Raw genomic sequence first — 17,607 nt, 5'->3', positions numbered from 1 at the left:
ATTATTCAAAGAGAAGAACAACTCTTACGAAAAGGCGAGCCATAAGAGAAAAACTAGAGATTAAATGGAAAAGAACCTTTGGCTGAGGTGAATCAAAATTGGAGAAGAAATAGTCTTACTTATACTGAATATTATGACCGTTGGGAAAAGATAACCTTTTTTTGAAAATATGACCGTTGGGCAACCGTTGGCAAAAGATAAATTTTAAAAAATATGACAATTAGGAAAATAAAAATTTTCAAATATATGGATGTTGAGTAAAGAATAAAGAAATCCTTAAAAAATAATGTTTAAATGAACGAGTGAAATTGAATATCTAATTTGAAAAGCTGAATGTAAGTACTTAAAAAAATAATAATAATTAGAATAAAGTAAAAAATTTTCAAATTTTTTTTAAAAAATTACAGAGCCCAATGAGAATGCTCTCACATCCTAAAACATTTAACTAAAAAGCATGATACTTTGGCAAACCAAAATAAACCATAAATGCTCTCTTCTCTCTCCCAGAAAAAAGCTCTGTCGTCCATGCTTGACGAGGAGGGTAAAGCTTCTGGTTTCCCTCCTCCTCCTCCCCTCTTTTACTGCTTTTTGCTTTTCCTTTTATTGAGCTTCTCTCTTCAGGAGATAACTCTTTCCTCTCTCGAGTTTTCTCTAGATCTATATATCATCTAAGTCTTTGACGATTTATCATCAACCCTCATAAAACCACAGTCGCAGTCTCCCACCCTCATCGGCCACATCATCCTCCTTGCCAGTCGTCTTTTCCACTGCCTCTTCGGTTGGATCTGTGAAGTTTCGGAGATGGGTTTTTTCTAAATGAGATCTTCTTTTCTCCGCTAGTTCCAGCTTGCAATGCGCCACACTACCGCTCTGACTTGCGTCCAAACTTTCGGGCGCCATCATCCGCTCCTCCCCCCAACATCCACGCGCCAACGCATGGACTACGTGCTCCCACGCATGGATATTATGCACCAGCTCGTGGATCTCATGCGTCAGACATAATCCTCACGACACTTTCCTATGCCTCGTCCTCAGCTGAAGTTGCTGTTTTATGAGTTTTCTTCTATTATTTTTTGTGTTTTTATGTTGTTAAGAATTTAACCCAAAGTGTTTAGGCTTTAGACTCTTTGTCTATATTGGATATTCATTTTCCATTGTTCTTGCTCTTCTTAGTTTATTCGGTTTCCTTGGAAGCTGGACTAGATCTAAATTGTCGTTTCTTAGTCTGTTCGGTTTCTTTGAAAGCTAAATTAGATATAAGTTTATAAGAGTTTTTTTTACTCCCGATAGTTTTATCCATCATAGTGGGTCGTGACCGTTAAAAGCTGCATTCTCAAGTGACTTCCAACTTTTTAGATTTTTTTTTCAGGACTTGGGGTATTTGTTGTCCATCTTAATTAGATTATTGGTAGTCCATCTTAATTAGATTATTGTGTTCTGTTATTTTTATTTTTTCTTTCTATGTATCTTGCTAATATCTTATGTTGTTGCAATGAAGTTGTTTTACAAAAAAAAAAAAACGCACACTCATGGGATTTTTATGGACAAGCCAAATTTGTTGCACATTTTCTGGCTGTTCACATTTTTTTTATTTTTTCAATACTGCTCAAATTTTTTTTTATTTAGTTGACCGTTAGGACTGACACGTGGACCAATCAGACGTTGACACGTGGCACATATATTAATTTTTAAATTAAAAAAATATATATATATTTTTAAATTAAAAAAAAAAGTATTTAAAAAAAAAAAAAAAGAAACAAAAAACATTGGCCACCCCCATCTGGCCGGATGGGGGTGGCCGAGCCACCCCCTGTACCCACTGGGGGTGGCCGAGCCACCCCCAATGTTTTTCGTTTTTTTTTTTTTTTAAAAAAAAAAAAAATTTTAAATTAAATTGGTGCCACGTGTCGACATCTGATTGGTCCACGTGTCAGTCCTAAACGGTCAACTAACGGATGAACTAACTTGGTCTTTTATCAAAGAGGTTTGATAGGGACACAACACAAACCCAACTCAAACCCAACTTCTTTCCTACATGTCATTTAATTTAATTTAATTTTTTTTTTTTTTTTTAAAACCAAATCAAACCTCTCTAAAAAATTAAATTTTCAGAAATCTAAAAATCCTCTCTCACTCCCTCGCTCTCCCTCCCGCGCTCACCCTCTCTCCTCCGGCGAGTTCATCGGCCACCGGAAATCCCCTCTCACTCCCTCGCTCTCCCTCCCACGCTCACCCTCTCTCTCCTCCGGCGAGTTCTTCGGCCACCGGAAATCCTCTCTCACTCCCTCGCTCTCCCTCCCGCACTCACCCTCTCTCTCCTCCGGCGAGTTCTTCAGCCACCGGCGAAGCTGTCCGTTCGTCGCAAGGTTCTGTCCACTGTCTGTCTCACTCTGGCGACGTCTACAGCCACCGGCGAAGCTCCTGTCTCTCTCTCACTCCTGCGAAGCCGAAGGCTCTCTCTCTCCTCCACCGGTGGTAAGTAATCCCTCTCTCTCCTCCACATTCAAAATCTAGGGCTTTTTGATTTATGTGTATTGGGTGCTAGAATAGTGTATTAGATTTATGTGTATTTAGGGTTTAGATTTCTGTTTTTTTAATATTATTGGGTTTGGATTTTTACTTCTTTTTTCGTTGGTTGAGGCTGTGTTTGTTCATGCTCGAGAAAGATAGTTTTTGGTCAGATTTCTCATTTGCATTATCAATGAGTTTGAATACTTTCTAATTTTGCTCCTATAATTGCTGACTAGACATGGTTGATTCGAATTGCATTAGATTTATGCTAGAATGTATTTCTCTGCTATACACAATTTATGCATTACCCAGATCTCTGAAATAGGAAAAAAAAAAAAAAGGTTTAAGAGGTCATGTGTAGTAGCCAGGATGGATAAATTGAATAGGTGTTGCCATGTTCCTGGCTGGCCTGGCTTGGCCTGGCTGTGGCCTAGTCATCAGATCTCTAAGATGCTGTGCAACGATGGTTGCCATGTTCTTGGCCTGGTTGTGGCAGAGTTGTTTGTTGATGATGTTGGTGTTGGTGTTGGTGTCCTCGATGATCAGTGTCTCTCATGCTTGCTCACCTGAAATGCAATGACATAATCTCATGCTTGTTCAGCTGTTAACGAAATTTGTTGCCTGGAGATGGAAAAAGAACCTTGACTTTGAGAGCAAAATCTGATTCTCTTAAAAAAAAAAAACCTTCATTGATTTGGTAATTTCTCTCTGATATGTTTTTTTTTTTTTTTCCTTTGTAATTTCTCTTTGATGTCTTTCGTGGATATTCAAACTCGACTTGCTGAAATCAGTTTGGGATTTTCTGATAAACTCATATGGACTGCTTCTAGGAAAGGAGTATATGTTAGTTATGATACTTGGGAGGCTCTTAGGGAAAAGAGAGTTCAAGTTGAGTGGTGAAAGTTAGTCTAGTTTTCTCTAGCTATTCCAGGTCTAGAAGTTAGTCTGAAAGTTGTATTATATACAGATCCAAACCATTTTATTTATTTATTTATCTTTGATCATAAAAATTTGGTCCCAGGGTTTGCTTTTTTGCTCTTTAGTTGCTTTCTAACTCCATCTATGCATGTAAATATGTACTACAAGTATGGAGGTACTCTAAAATGCACTTGTGATGCAAGTTTGTTTGTCTTTGTCCATGGATCTTGGTTTGTAGGGGGCCTAACTAAAGTCTTTTACTCTTTTTCCCTACTTGATCAACTTTGTGCTTCCCTGCTTGGATCTAATCTGTTCAGGATATATATATATATTTGCAAGGTTTTGTATAGTTTTAAGCTCAGATCCGCCTGTACATGCTCCTCTCGCACCCACACGATATACTAATGGCTTCATTATCAAGGTGTACTTGGGCTTTGCCTTTGGCTTCATTCCTTTTTCCTCTCTTCTTTTTGAAACTACTGATATCATTAATTATCTGCAGCATTTGCTCTATATATATATCTTGAAGAATTCCTTTCTCAGTATCTTTATTAATTATCTGGTGTTTGATTCATGTTGAGACTGATCAGGTAATGAGCTGACAAAAGAGATAAGGAATTAGCAGCATCTTTCCTTTTCTTTCTTGTTACCTAGCTCCCTCTATCCCCAGTTGTGATTTTATTTTCTTTAATTTCAAAACCATTTCCTCTAATTTTTTTCCCCTTTGTCTGTTGATTTAATTTTAGAATAACAAACATGTTATGCGGATATACTCATGCTGCATTGCTGCTAGCCTATGTTTATTTAGAATTTGTGTTTTCTGTTAACAAACACTAAAAAAAAATCACTTTTATTCAATCAAGATACTTTTTTCAAACTAAAAGCAAAAAACACTCTAAAGAACCCTTTATAATGAGACATTTCATGTTAACCAAACTTCAACTTCGTAAAAAGATGATGATTTGAGTCCGTTGTGTATGAATTATTTTTAATTATAAAATAATCATGATATATAAATGTGGGTTTGTAAAAGTTCTGAAACATCATTTGAAAATCCATATGCTTTTTAAGTAATTAATTGTTTTAGAAAAGCTTGATTGCGTTAAGATCTACATTTAAAAAAAAAAAAAATTGCTGAGAGATTGTGGTAGCATCTAGATGAACAAATTATTTGTAAAGCTTATATGTCATTAAATGTACATGGTTTAGTATGAGCTGACTCATGGTATGTTGCAGTGATAGTGGGGAGCATTTTCTTCACAGCAGTCTAAAGAAAGCTGTGGTTATCAATTTGAATGAAAATGCTGTTAAGCCTTATTACTCTTTCCCTCTTTATGTTAATATTTATTTTGACCTTATATTCTAGAAATCAATGCCCAAATCAGATTTTGAAAGCTGACCAACTTTGGAGTAATTTAAGTGCTCTCATGTTTTTACATTTATCTGGTTAGTGGTGAAATACTTTGAGATCATATCCAATCTCTTGCTAGAAGCCCTTTGTTTAATAATTTATGTGGTTACCTTTATGTCAAATTTTAATTGTCAATTTATCCCAAAACATACAGGCTTTGCAAGTTGGATAAAGGCAAATCTAGCTCAATTCCACTGCCAACAACTCAGGCCTCAAGGATGCCATTTCCTGAAATACAGTACCCTCAGCCCGCTTCACCTGTAAAACTATTGGGTCATGCTGGATGGTTGCTGCTATTGAGACAACAAGTGTATAGCAAGGTTTTTTTAACAGTAAGCTGCAGTTTGAGATGTTGCTGGTTGCTTGGTTTGCTATGTGATGGTTTGGCTGATGTAGTTTGTTACTTTGCTGGTTGTAATCTATATAGTTGTAGTGTTCAGGAAGCTTGTTGTTTTCCTGGAGTTTTTGGCTAAATAGCTAGAGTGCATTGTATTCATTAACTTTTTTAAATGAAAGAGTTACTCATTAATAGTGAGGAAGAGTACAGATGAAAAAAAAAAAAATAGCAATTAAATAAATGCAGAACGCCCAGAAAATAGCTAGAGTGAATCACAGACAATGCCAGCAAAGCTTCATATTTCTACCGGTACAAGGTATTCTCCAGCGTCAAACGCCAGGAATACAATTCTCCGCGTTTGCTCTCTTCCACGGTGTTTTTCGGGCGTCGGGAGAACCTATTTTTATTTTTGTAGTGAGCACATATTATTCTTCATTTTATTCATTTTTAGCCTTTGACTGAAGGGAGCTCAGGCATTTGCTCTTATTTTTATGCTCATCTTTTGAATCAGTTTATTTTTAATGTAATTTTTTTTTTCTGATTATGTTGTGCTTGAAAACCATTAATTTAAATATATGATTAACTACTTGAATCAGAACCAAACTCTATCAGATTTATGCTCTACCGAAGCTAACTCTATCTAATGTACCCATAGGGTTCATATCACATGGATTTATAGTACACATTTCAAAATTAAACATTTGCATTAGAAATTAAACGTTTGGAATACACATTTTCAACACAACTCCACATTTGCATTACAAATTAAAAAAAAACTAATACAAATCTTCATGGCAGCCGTTTATAGTACACATTTCCACCATTACATGCACCACAAAAGTGGTTCTCGTTATCAATGGGTATCCAATCAAAGGCCGTTGCACCATTAGTGTATTAGTCTTCAGACTCCATTACAGCACCCATTTGTCCAAATAGTCTTCAGACTCACTCTCATTAACCTGCAATTTGAACATAATAAAGCAATGATTGAAAAAAAAAAAAATAACTAGCAAAAAAGTGCAAACCCTTTATTTTCCAGTGCATAGGGACACCTGCAAACAATTGCATTTCAAATTCTAGGGGTTCCTACCTACAACACAAACAACTAAAGTTGAGAGAAGTTTTTGAGAAAGGTAATCAAAGAGCAAGATCAAGCTGATAAGTTTTTTTTTAAGCGAGTAGATTAAGTTTGGTTTTTTTAGATAAGTAGCCCTTGTCAATTGCTCCAAAACAAAATTTGTTTAAAGCAAAACTTCATAAAAAAATGTCATAAAGATACAACAGAAAGAATAAGAAACGTAAAGACATTTATGAACATTGTCATTTAATCACAACAATCAGCAGGTTCTACAATACTTTTTAAATCTCCTTGAGATCATCTACTGGGCCCTTGCCATCTGGAGTATCTCCCAAAGGTAGAAGTTCTATTTCACAGCCATTGCAACAAGAACAGAGGACTAGATCTAGTTGTACTCAAGTATAACATTTGAGTGAAAGATTTTCATAACTTCTTGATGGGTCCAAACAGTACAGATGGGTTCGTGCACAACACTTGCAAAATATTTTCCATCCAGCATTAAATATTGCAAAGTTTTTTATTTCTTTTCTTGGACTCCTAGATGGATAAGGGCCAGATTTTCAAAGTTATTACTGGCACAACAGCATCAGAATTTTAGTTATGAACAGAGCCTAAACTACATGCTTTCAACTGTTTGCAAATTTTCAATCCAGAGGAGGTGCTTGACCTCGATAAGAGAATTTTTGATTGTTCAACCAAGCCTTAAAGATAAATATTAGAATAGATCCCTATATTTCGAAGGTCCTCTGTATTGTTGAATAGGTTTTGAATCTACCCCAACGACCACCAGGTGCAACAGAAACCTTTTGTCCTAGTTGTGATAGAAGAGACAGATATTTGAGCTGGCATTCGACTATCTATCAAACCCTACTTCAATTTACATGACATAGAATGAAATCATGGTTTAAATACACTTCCATTTTTCTTCAATTTTTTCATATATCTCTTCCTAAGATTCCTACACCTCAATTTCACTAACACTGATATTTCTCCATTGAGCTCTGGCTCAAATGACACTTCCTCCCCGCAAAGAATGGGATTGAGGGTGAAGCGATGGTTCAAGACCCATGGGTGCATGGGTAACTTACCAATGAAAAAACGCTCATATTTCTCTCAAAATCTCACATAAGATGTGTAACCCACCTAAACAACTACACTACCACCACCAACAACAATAAATTTGGGACACACTCAAGCTGCCTTGCTTCGCACAGAGTTGGGTCCTTCATAATTGAATCCCAGACCTCAATTCCAAATCTGTACTTTTCTTAACTGAATTCAATTTCACTAAACCCCAAATCCAAAACAATAACAAAACAGCCAAGCAAAAATTTTCTTTCAAATTCCATATAATTGAAAACTCAAATCAACACCCATTTCACCTCAACGGATTCTCCCTCAGCTCGCTTGAACCGGGCGTCTTCTTTCCCAATCTCCTCTACCCTTCTCTTCCTCCCCACCTCCTTCGCCACAGGATCTTCAACTTCCGCCACCACCTCCGCCGCCGCCACACCATTCCCGTTCACATACTTCACCAAGCTCCCATTCTCACTCTCAGACACACCCACACCGCCATTCGAGTACACGCCATACCTCGAACTCAAACCACCAGCAGCTCCATTCCCATTCAATTCCTTGATCACTCGCCTTTCCCTCCCACTGCCACACCTTCCTCATTCACAGCCCTAATTCGAGTCCGAACAGCAAGACTGTGCCTCCGACTTCTACACAAAGAATGCTTAGAGAAACAAAGCCGGCGCTGGGGAACGGTTATCGGGGAGAGAAAAATGAGTTCAGGCAAAAGTAGAGAAGTCCCCATACATAATTAAGTTTAACTATCAAGAGTTGCAAAAAATTTAGAGAGTGAACTATTTACTTCAGATGATATAGAAAGATGTAAAAGCAGGGAATCCAACTTCATCAATACTATCATCAAGCACTATATATGTAGCAAATCTGAAATATAACCATAACAAGCTCTTAATGAGATTATTTATACAGCAGTACAGTGTTGATGCAACTATTACTACTAATCAAGTGTTTTGTACATATAACCATTACTGGTTGTTGATAAATAGAAAAACTAGGATAACTCACTACAAAAGTATACCATTATTGGTGTAACTGAAGGACATATTGTGAAATTCTTTAGTAAGTTGATCAATTTAAATGATAAAACAGGTTTATCCTTGGAACAATGAACAGTGCCATAAGTCTAAAAATTTGATTTGAACAGAGCAATGAGGGCTTTGGATGTTAAATCAGACCTCCTACATCTTCTAGTGCAGATACTAAATGGCCATTTGGACACCAATTGCATGCAAAATAATCAATCCCATTACCATTCATATGAAAAATCCAAGCAAGTAATATGAAATAAACAGTTTCATTTACAAGAAGATGGCAGTGCAAGAACAGAAATCTAAACCCTAAATACACAAAAATCTAAACCCTAAATCTAAACCCTAAATACACAAAAATCTAAACCCTAAATCTAAACTCTAAATACACTAAAGCCCTATTATGTTCGAAATTCTTCAAAGCTCTATTCTTCAATGCTTTGAAATTTCACCATGAAATTCAAACCAAAAACTATTTTTCTAGGGCATGAACAAACACAGCCTCAACCAACAAAAAAAGAAATAAAAACCCTTACCCAATAATGTTCAAAAAACAGGAGCCAATAGTGTTCAAAAATCTGAACACACAAAAATCTAATACACTATTCTAGCAGGCAATAGTGTTAAAAAAGCCCTAGATTTTGCACATGGAGGAGAGAAAGGGATTACTTATCGCCGGTGGAGGAGAGAGAAAGCCTTCGGCTTCGCCGGAGTGAGAGAGACAGGAGCTTCGCCGGTGGCCGTAGACGTCGCCGGAGTGAGAGAGACAGAGACGGAACCTTGCGCCGGAGTGAGAGAGACAGGAGCGACGCACGGACAGCTTCGCCGGTGGCCGAAGAACTCGCCGGAGGAGAAAGAGGATGAGTGCGGGAGGGAGAGCGAGAGACTGAGAGGATTTTGGATTGTGAAAGGGGAAAAGACGATGTGTATGGTTTAAAATTCAAACTTTTATTTTTTTTAAAAAAAAAAAGACACGTAGGAGAGAAGTTGGTTTTGAGTTGGGTTTGTGTTGTGCCTTTAACATTTTCCTTTATCAAAACCCAAGGGGGTCCTGTGATAAAAATAAAACCCCAAAAAAATGAAAATAAAGTTACCAAACCCCAAAAAATATTTGGTATTTAACCCTTTTTTTGCACTTACTAGACCTACAGGCGTTCAAAGTTGATAGTCTAATCCACACTTCCACAGTGACTGGATCCTGATAAGAACTGCTCAGTACTTAAAAAGTAAAAGCTACTTTTAAAAATGATTTAAAAAAAATCTTAATTTTTAATTGTTTTATTTCACTATTTTGGACTATTATACTTTCTTTCTTTTTTTCTTTTTTTTTAAGCACATCCATTCATTCATCAAAAGAAATTAAAAAGAAAACAAAAAACAAAAAACAGAAAGAAGCTAAACTGGAAAAATCTAATTCAAACAGACCACTTGCACCTTAGTAAATTAAAAAGAGATTAGAAAAATGGAAGATACTAGCAAATACAACCAATGAAAGTCGTGGCATTTTATAATGAATAAAACCATATGGAGTAAGAAAATTCTTAAAAACTTAAATCTTAACAAATTTCCAAATAAACCGTAAAGATTAAGCAAAAAATAACAATGGAATAAGGGTTTTTTTTATAGACAGAGTCTGAGGCCCAACCCGTTCGGGTTATTTTTAAGATCGAACTCAATCCAAACATACCATTAGCACCTCAATGAACTGGAAGGAGACCAAACAAGTGAAAAAAAAAAAAAAAAAAACCTACTGTTATGAGAATGAAGTTTATGTGGAACAATTATTAATATTATAGTATATTAAAATATATGATACGGTAGAATATTTTATTCTATTTATTTTTAGTTAATATTGTCTTTATTTTATTCCATGTAAGAGTCTTAAAACCCGTTTAGAAGTGCGATTTTAAAAATTCAACCTTTTAAAATCATACAAGCAATTGGTAAAACATAAAATCGCACAAAATTTTTGAATGCATGCCTTTCGTCATCTTTTCTATCAAATTAATAATTAAATGCAGATAAAACTATAACAATGCCTCTAAAGAAATAAAATAAAAACTAAAGAGATTGGACCTTCATGGCCACAATTTTAGTTGCAAAATCATAAACAGCTTCTGTGTCCCATTTATTCTATTTTCTTACTAGCTATAATCTCCAAACAGTAATTAATATTTTGGTACTATCAAATATCCAAATGACCAGCAATTCAAGAAAGTAAATAAATAAATAAAAATAATGTGAACAGCCAGAAAATGTGCAACAAATTTGGAAAAAAAATAATAATAATAAATAAATGCGAACAGCCAGAAAATAAATATTCCTACCATTTGTAATGTTCCTCCAATCTTTTAATTTTTGAAAATCGCCGCCAATTCACTGTAAGGTTGCAATGTCTTTCTAGTCTTTTAATTTTTTCAATCTGATAAACTCAAAAAGTTCAGAAAAAAAGAAGGCAAAAAGATTTTGGAAAAAATAAAATAAAAAATCAGGAAAAAAGAAAAGAAAAGAAAAATAAAGAAATTGAGAAATAGTTGTGGCTTTTATTTTTTAATTTTTTTTTTTCGTATATCAGAATTTTTTTGCCTGCATCATTTTCTTTCTAAATTTTATCGTTTTACTTATTTTTATTTATTTGCCTTTTTAGTGTTTTCCGATTGTTTTGCTTTGTTTTTTTTTTTTTTTAATATATATTGAGAATTTAGCTTCTTTTTTTTTTTTTTTTTATGAACCTTTTGTTTTATTTATTTGTCTTTTTCATTTGTTTTTAATATATATATATAATCTTATGCATGATATTTTGGTTATTTTGAATTGTGGAAGGGACATTTGCAAGACTAATAACAAATTGGCATAAGAATCATTGCAAAAATTAAAAAAATAAAGTGGTACAATCATGACGACAGAGCAGTTTATACAACAACACATTAAAAATTAATATCATCAGCTAATTAATTAATGGCAATTCACACCCATTTCTCCCCTAAAAAATCCTAGTGGCTGCATTGAGTTATGAGTAGCACAACTTAACAATGGGAAACTCCATTTCCTCACCCTCTAATATTTTACTTTTAAACGAGTGAAAATAAAATTAAAACAAAAGCAAAAGAAAATTACAAAAAATTAAAACAAAGGCCAAAAAGCCTCGTCTCGGAGGAAGACCTCAAATTGAAAAGAATAAAAGAAAAAACTGCTGATAATGCTAATGGTAACGGGCCAAGAAAGTATTTGTGAGTACAAAAAGCATCCTTCTCGTCGTTCTCGATGCCGGCACCGCATAAGACCGAGAAGCATCCCTTTCAAGAAAAAAAAAAAAATACAAAAATACAAAAAGCGTCAAAGAGACAACGCCACAAAAGCTTATGATTAAACCAAAGAGGCAGGTGAGAATATATGACATTTGTAGATAATATGGAGTAGGAAAGGAACCATGTGATGTGATTATCATATAATTTATATAAATTGTTCATGATTCACGCAAATGAATCATTCTAGTTTTTTTTTTTATTTTACTTCCTTTCATCATTAATCTAGTGTTTCCTTTTCTTTTTTTTGGGAGAATCACGTGTTTGGAATGTTTTGTTGTTTTGGTCATTAGAAATTATGTTTTATATATATATATATGTTTTGTCGTATCAATGGCTTCAATCATAATTCATAACTTAGGTGATTATGAAAAGCCAAAAAAGAAAAAGGGGGCATCAATAATGAATGGGCTGCTGGCAATGGCATAGTGGCATGGTCTAGCTGGGAAGCCACTTTCTTTTTCGGTCGAAAAAGAAGAAAAGAAGAAAGGATGAGAAGATTGAGAAGCTGGCAAACCATTTGAGTATACAAAGCAATCTTGACCTGCACTGCCAGCATCCATGCCCCTCCTCCTTCTGAATTCTCATCCATGAAAGAAATTAAGGATTGTGAAATTAATCTTGTGATTTATTCAATAAAATGAAGCTCATAATTTATGATGAAAAATGGTTCCAAGCGTGTTGGAATTAGGGTTGACAATGTAACTTGCAACCCACAAATCCGATACGAATACGATACATAATTTTAGGGTTAGAGTTTAGGTTAAACGGATTCGGATCATAAATGGACCTGTTTATGATATGTTTAATAAACGTGTCACACGGGTCAACCCTCGAGTTTGTGGGTTGACCTGTTTATTATTTTCAAGTAAATTTTAAGTAAATGGCATATGAGAAATTGAGAATGGTATATTATTATTGTTATTACTATTATTATTTTAAGTAAATAGCATATTAAATGGATCACATAGGTTGTGTTATGTCACTTGTTAAATTAGCGTGTTATGTTCGGGTTGACATGTTTGACCATTTTATTAAATGGGTCGGGTTCGTGTCATCCTAAATGGGTTGGCATGTCAAGTGGGTCACTTCGAACCCGACACGCAACCCGTTTTATCACCCCTAGTTGGAACTAGGGATTTGTTTGGCAAAAGACAAAAGACCTTAATGGTCTTTTACTATTTTTTTAAAAAGTTAACTTTTTAACATTATTATCTTTTATATTACATCAATTATTTTTTTATTACTATTCAATTTAAAAATATATTTTTATTTATTTATACAAAATATTTTCATTTATTTATTTTTTTCATATCAATCAATTCTTATTACAATAAAATAAGTGTTTGTCAAACCGGCCACAGGAGATGCATGAATATAAGAGTTATGGAAAGAAAGACACCGATTGGTTTTCCACTATTCATTTTTTCTTTTCCTTGTCATCTCTGATGTGCCAAATCCCCAAAGCCTCGAGAGGCTCCGCCACCGCAAAAGGGTGATGCATGAATATGAATAATGAGAGTTATGGAAAGAAAGAGACCGATTGGTTTTCCGCTATTCATTTTTTCTTTTCCTTGTCATCCATGAGTGGTTCAAGTGCCCAACACAGTCCTACCTCCTACAGTCCTACTTGCGCTGAAATGATATCCATGTGGTGTATAGCCGAGCCCCTGCCCTATGCTATCAATTACGATTGCTTTCTTTTCTGGTCAACTTCGTGCTTTTTTTGGGCCCCATCTCCTTCCTTTCTTTCTTTCTCTGCCTCCGCGTGTGAGAATACCAGTCCTCGTTAATTGCGCTCTTCCTTCCAAAAATCTATTTTTAAAGTTATTCTCTAAAAAAATAATATTTAAAAACAAGTAAAAAATAAAATAAAAAACTTATTAGAGCGCATAAAAACAAAGAGTTAAACAAAAAGAAAATATTATACTTTATCCGTAGCTATTTTTAAGTTGCTTTTATAAGTTGTCATGCATATCAATAAATTGCATCCCAACAAGAACATTTATAACGTGAATCTACAAGCCTGTTTCGTTGATGATGACGGCTGACTTTTGTTCGCATATCTCTCACATGTTTGGTTTCTTTTTTATTTTTTCATTTTTGAAGGGCCCATTTTGCCCACGATCCCCACTCTCCTCTTCTCTTGCTTGCTTTGCAGGTGGAATCTTCAGATGCTGCGCGTGTACAAACACCTTTTTGCTTTTTTCATTCCCACTCTTTCTCCACCAGTCCTCAAATACCTGCCACGGCTCTTAATCGATCACTCATCACACGAAGAAAAAAAAAACTTCAAATTCTCCGGCTTCTTTTCTTGGCAACCAAACGGAGCCTAAGTGCACTTGGGTGCTGCCCAGAATTCACAGTTTTTGTATAGAAACTGAGAGAGAGAGAGAGTGTGTGTGTGCACGTGTGTATGATAAGGTGGTAGAATCAGAATCGGATGGCTGAGTTTGCAGGGAAATGGTGGTGGGGTTTGAGATCGGTGTGGATGGTGATGTTGAATTTTCTGTTGGCTTTCGTGTTTGTTTCGGCGGAAAGGGATCTGAGAATCGGAACTTCAACATTCAATGGGACTGAATCCAGTTATTTTCTCAGAGCTGTAAATTTCTTATGGCAACCCGATAAATCGGGTTATCAACACGTCTGGCCGGTAATGTTCCAATTTTCACTTTTTCCACTCCCTCCACGACGCTTTTTTCAATTAATTCTTAAAAAAAAAAATGTTAAAAATACATTTTTATCTTACATTATTAGCTTCAATCAACTTTTAGATATATATATTTTTTTAATATTTATTATAGAAATATTAATTAAAACTCTCATTATTGTGAGACAGTAATACTCTGTCTCACAATAATTGACAGTTGCCTCTAGGCATGCATGATGATAAACTGCATGCATGATGATAAACTGCTTAGCGTGACAGGGGTGACAGTTTGTGAATTACCTGGTAATTAGTTCAGGGAAGTGGGTCCGTTAGTTGTAGGAGTTTGATTAACAGTGAGGATTATTGTACACTATGCATTTGCGACGTGAAATTAATTTGAGTAAAGTTCTATAGTATTAAAAAAAAAAAAAATTATTGTGAGAGTTAAAAAATAAAAATGTAATTTCTAGCTATATATTCTCACTTGTCCTATGTTAGGTGTGTAATGAATCTTATGGTATAAATGTAATGAATCTTACAGGAGATGAAATTTGGGTGGCAAATTGTTGTGGGAACAATAATTGGATTCTGTGGAGCATCATTTGGGAGTGTTGGTGGCGTTGGTGGCGGTGGCATTTTTGTTCCTATGCTTACCCTAATTGTCGGCTTTGATCCCAAGTCGGCAACAGCCATGTCAAAATGTAAGACAAGATTTATTTTTGTAGTATTGTCTGTTTTTCTCAAAAGTATATTCTTAAATCTGTCCGGAAGATAGAGAATGGTAGAAGAGAGGAACCATAATTTATTAAAAAAAAAAGAAAGAAAAAGAAACTATATAAAAGGGAACATGTGGCACGCCAAAATAGATTTATGAATGAAATTGCTATTCCCCATGAATGAAATAAAGGGAGAAAGTTTATTGCTCTTTTTAGTTTTTAAACTACTAATTAATTTAATAATGTCTTTTCAAGCTTTTAATTAGAATAATATATTTTAAAATTATAAAAAAAATTATCAATATTCCAATGACAAAAACAGTCTTAATAAAAATAAAACATTTGAAAAAGAGAGAAGGAAAAGATAGTGGGTGGTGGTGGTGGTTCATGATTTTGAAACAAAGCTCTCCAGCGAGAATATCACTCCCATTGCTGGAAAGCCACAGCTGCTAGAAATTGCCTTGGCCAATTCATCAGAGCGTTTTTTTTTTTTTTTAAATAGGAATATTTGTCTTATTGAAATATTTTTAAGGTCATTTTTGTCTTTGTATGGCCTTGCGGGAACATTGACAACTTGTTGATAGTTTGGGTGGACATTGTCTTAAATCTTAATTGAAAGTTTGAGAGGATATGGTCAATTGGATTGTAGTTTGAGAATAACATATGAACTTTTCCCATTAAATAGTAATTCCGTTATTTGGTTGCACATAGAAATAGCTATTTTCTTAAGAGTAATGCTATTTAGTAGATCGTTATACGACTGCTATATAACTTGATGATATGAATTACCTATGTCACACCATTTCAGTTTATGACAGTTGTATAAATAGTATTATTCTTCTCGAATAATTATTTCTCTAGAAAAGGGCGAAATAAGTATTCCACCAAGAATGGAATATGTAATGCCCTAAAAATTAATTCATATAAAATAATATTGGGTGTTCTACTACCATGTTCTTCTGACTTTTAAAATATTATTCTGCCATTTTGCAGTGGAAATATAAACAATGCATGAACCACAAAGCTGGAGCAACAGATAAATTTATAACTTTTTCATTATATTCATACAAGAATACTATAGCTTTAATTGACTATAAAATAATGTTACCAATACTAACTTGTCTAATCAATAATCCGTCCATGGTAGTTTTCAAAACTATTATACGGTACATATTGGTTTGCTCCCTTACAAATTTACACAACCATAACATAATATATACCTTAAATTTTACTATTGCTTTAACTCGAAGTCTTGACCTTTTGTCGATCGTTTTTATCATGCTTTTTGGCACTGTTCTTCTTTTCTTTTAAATAATATTTACAGGTGGAAGAATGAAGTAAACAAATAAGCTAGTGCATGTGTGCGACTGAATGAACGTTTTATATCTCATGATCATGCATACATACATAAAACAAATTTGATGAATCCATTAAATAATTGCTCTGAAAGCACTTTTATCGTAAACGAATAGCGTTTTAATGAAAAAAATAAAATCGCTTTGCCGTAAGCATTCATTTCATGAATACTTTAACATTTCTACTAAAAACATTTAACACTATGTTATAATTTTTCTTTTGTATACAGTTTATCATTTGATATAAAATATGTCTTTTACAATAAAACATATAGTAAACACTTTATCCTTTTATAAAACATTTCTCTTTACTATAAAACTATATTGTAAATGCTTTATCCTTTTATAAAAACATTTTCCTTCGTATAAAACCATGTTGTAAACACTTTATCATAGAAAACACTTCTCTTTACTATAATATACTGTAAATGCATTATCCATTCTCTGTAAACATTTCTCTTTTACTATAATTGCTGTCGCTAGGCCGGGTCGGATGGTGTAGCCGGCAATGGCCTAGGTCGGGCGGTGGCCAACAGTGAACTCCGATTTGGTGGTCGCAATCACCAGATCGGGTGGTCCAAACACCCTTGTGCAATGCTTGGAGGTTGCACTGATGAGGAAGAGGAAGTGCTATTCCTTTGTTGATTTTCTAAGTAGGAATATTTTGGGAAATCTAATTCCATTCTAGTTAGAAAATTTGGTCATTCTCGTGTTTTCACCAAACAAAAGAATATGAATGGCCATTCCATTCAAACAATTTGTATCCTTCGTAATGCTAATTCATATTCCCAGATAATCATCATTCCAGTGTACCAAATGTGGTGGCATTTTTTAGTAAATTTGGAGTTGGCTGTCTTTCTAGTGTGGAAGACATTATTTAGCTGTTTGCATGGTTGCTTCCTTGTAAAATGCCTTGTCGAACTAAATTGAACCACAGAAGGAATCCATTATTACATTAAACTATGGTGAAATTAACAAAGTCATAAATTCCATCTGTTTGTGTCAGGTATGATCATGGGTGGAGCAGTCTCAACTGTTTACTACAACCTTAAGCTAAGGCATCCAATACTTGAAATGCCCATCATTGACTACGATTTGGTACTTCTCATCCAACCAATGCTCATGCTGGGCATTAGTATTGGAGTGTCTTTCAATGTTGTATTTGCTGATTGGATGGTCACTGTTTTGCTTATCATTCTCTTTATA

At 34.6% G+C, this 17,607-nt stretch overlaps 1 protein-coding gene and 1 long non-coding RNA gene across 2 annotated transcripts; one reads left to right on the top strand and one right to left on the bottom strand.

The window, feature by feature from the left end:
• Positions 1-2,120: 2,120 nt before the first annotated feature.
• On the top strand, positions 2,121-5,640 carry LOC132189870 (early nodulin-like protein 1; the record flags this gene model as incomplete). The annotated part of the gene is given in 3 exon segments (XM_059604688.1): positions 2,121-2,475; positions 4,666-4,735; positions 4,995-5,640. Coding segments are annotated over 3 exon segments (443 nt in total), but the record flags the coding sequence as incomplete, so codon positions are not given.
• Positions 5,641-5,856: 216 nt separating this feature from the next.
• Positions 5,857-8,669, bottom strand: LOC132190439 (uncharacterized). Its single transcript, XR_009441133.1, has 2 exons — positions 7,638-8,669; positions 5,857-6,136 (listed from the first exon to the last, which is right to left on the bottom strand). It is a non-coding gene; the product is annotated as an uncharacterized LOC132190439 (long non-coding RNA).
• Between the last annotated feature and the right edge of the window lie 8,938 nt (positions 8,670-17,607).

The sequence above is a fragment of the Corylus avellana genome, chromosome ca8 (genome assembly GCF_901000735.1).
Source record: "Corylus avellana chromosome ca8, CavTom2PMs-1.0".
Lineage (NCBI taxonomy): Eukaryota > Viridiplantae > Streptophyta > Magnoliopsida > Fagales > Betulaceae > Corylus > Corylus avellana.
Note: the sequence above shows the minus strand (reverse complement) of the source record. Positions and strands in the feature narration are given on the sequence as shown.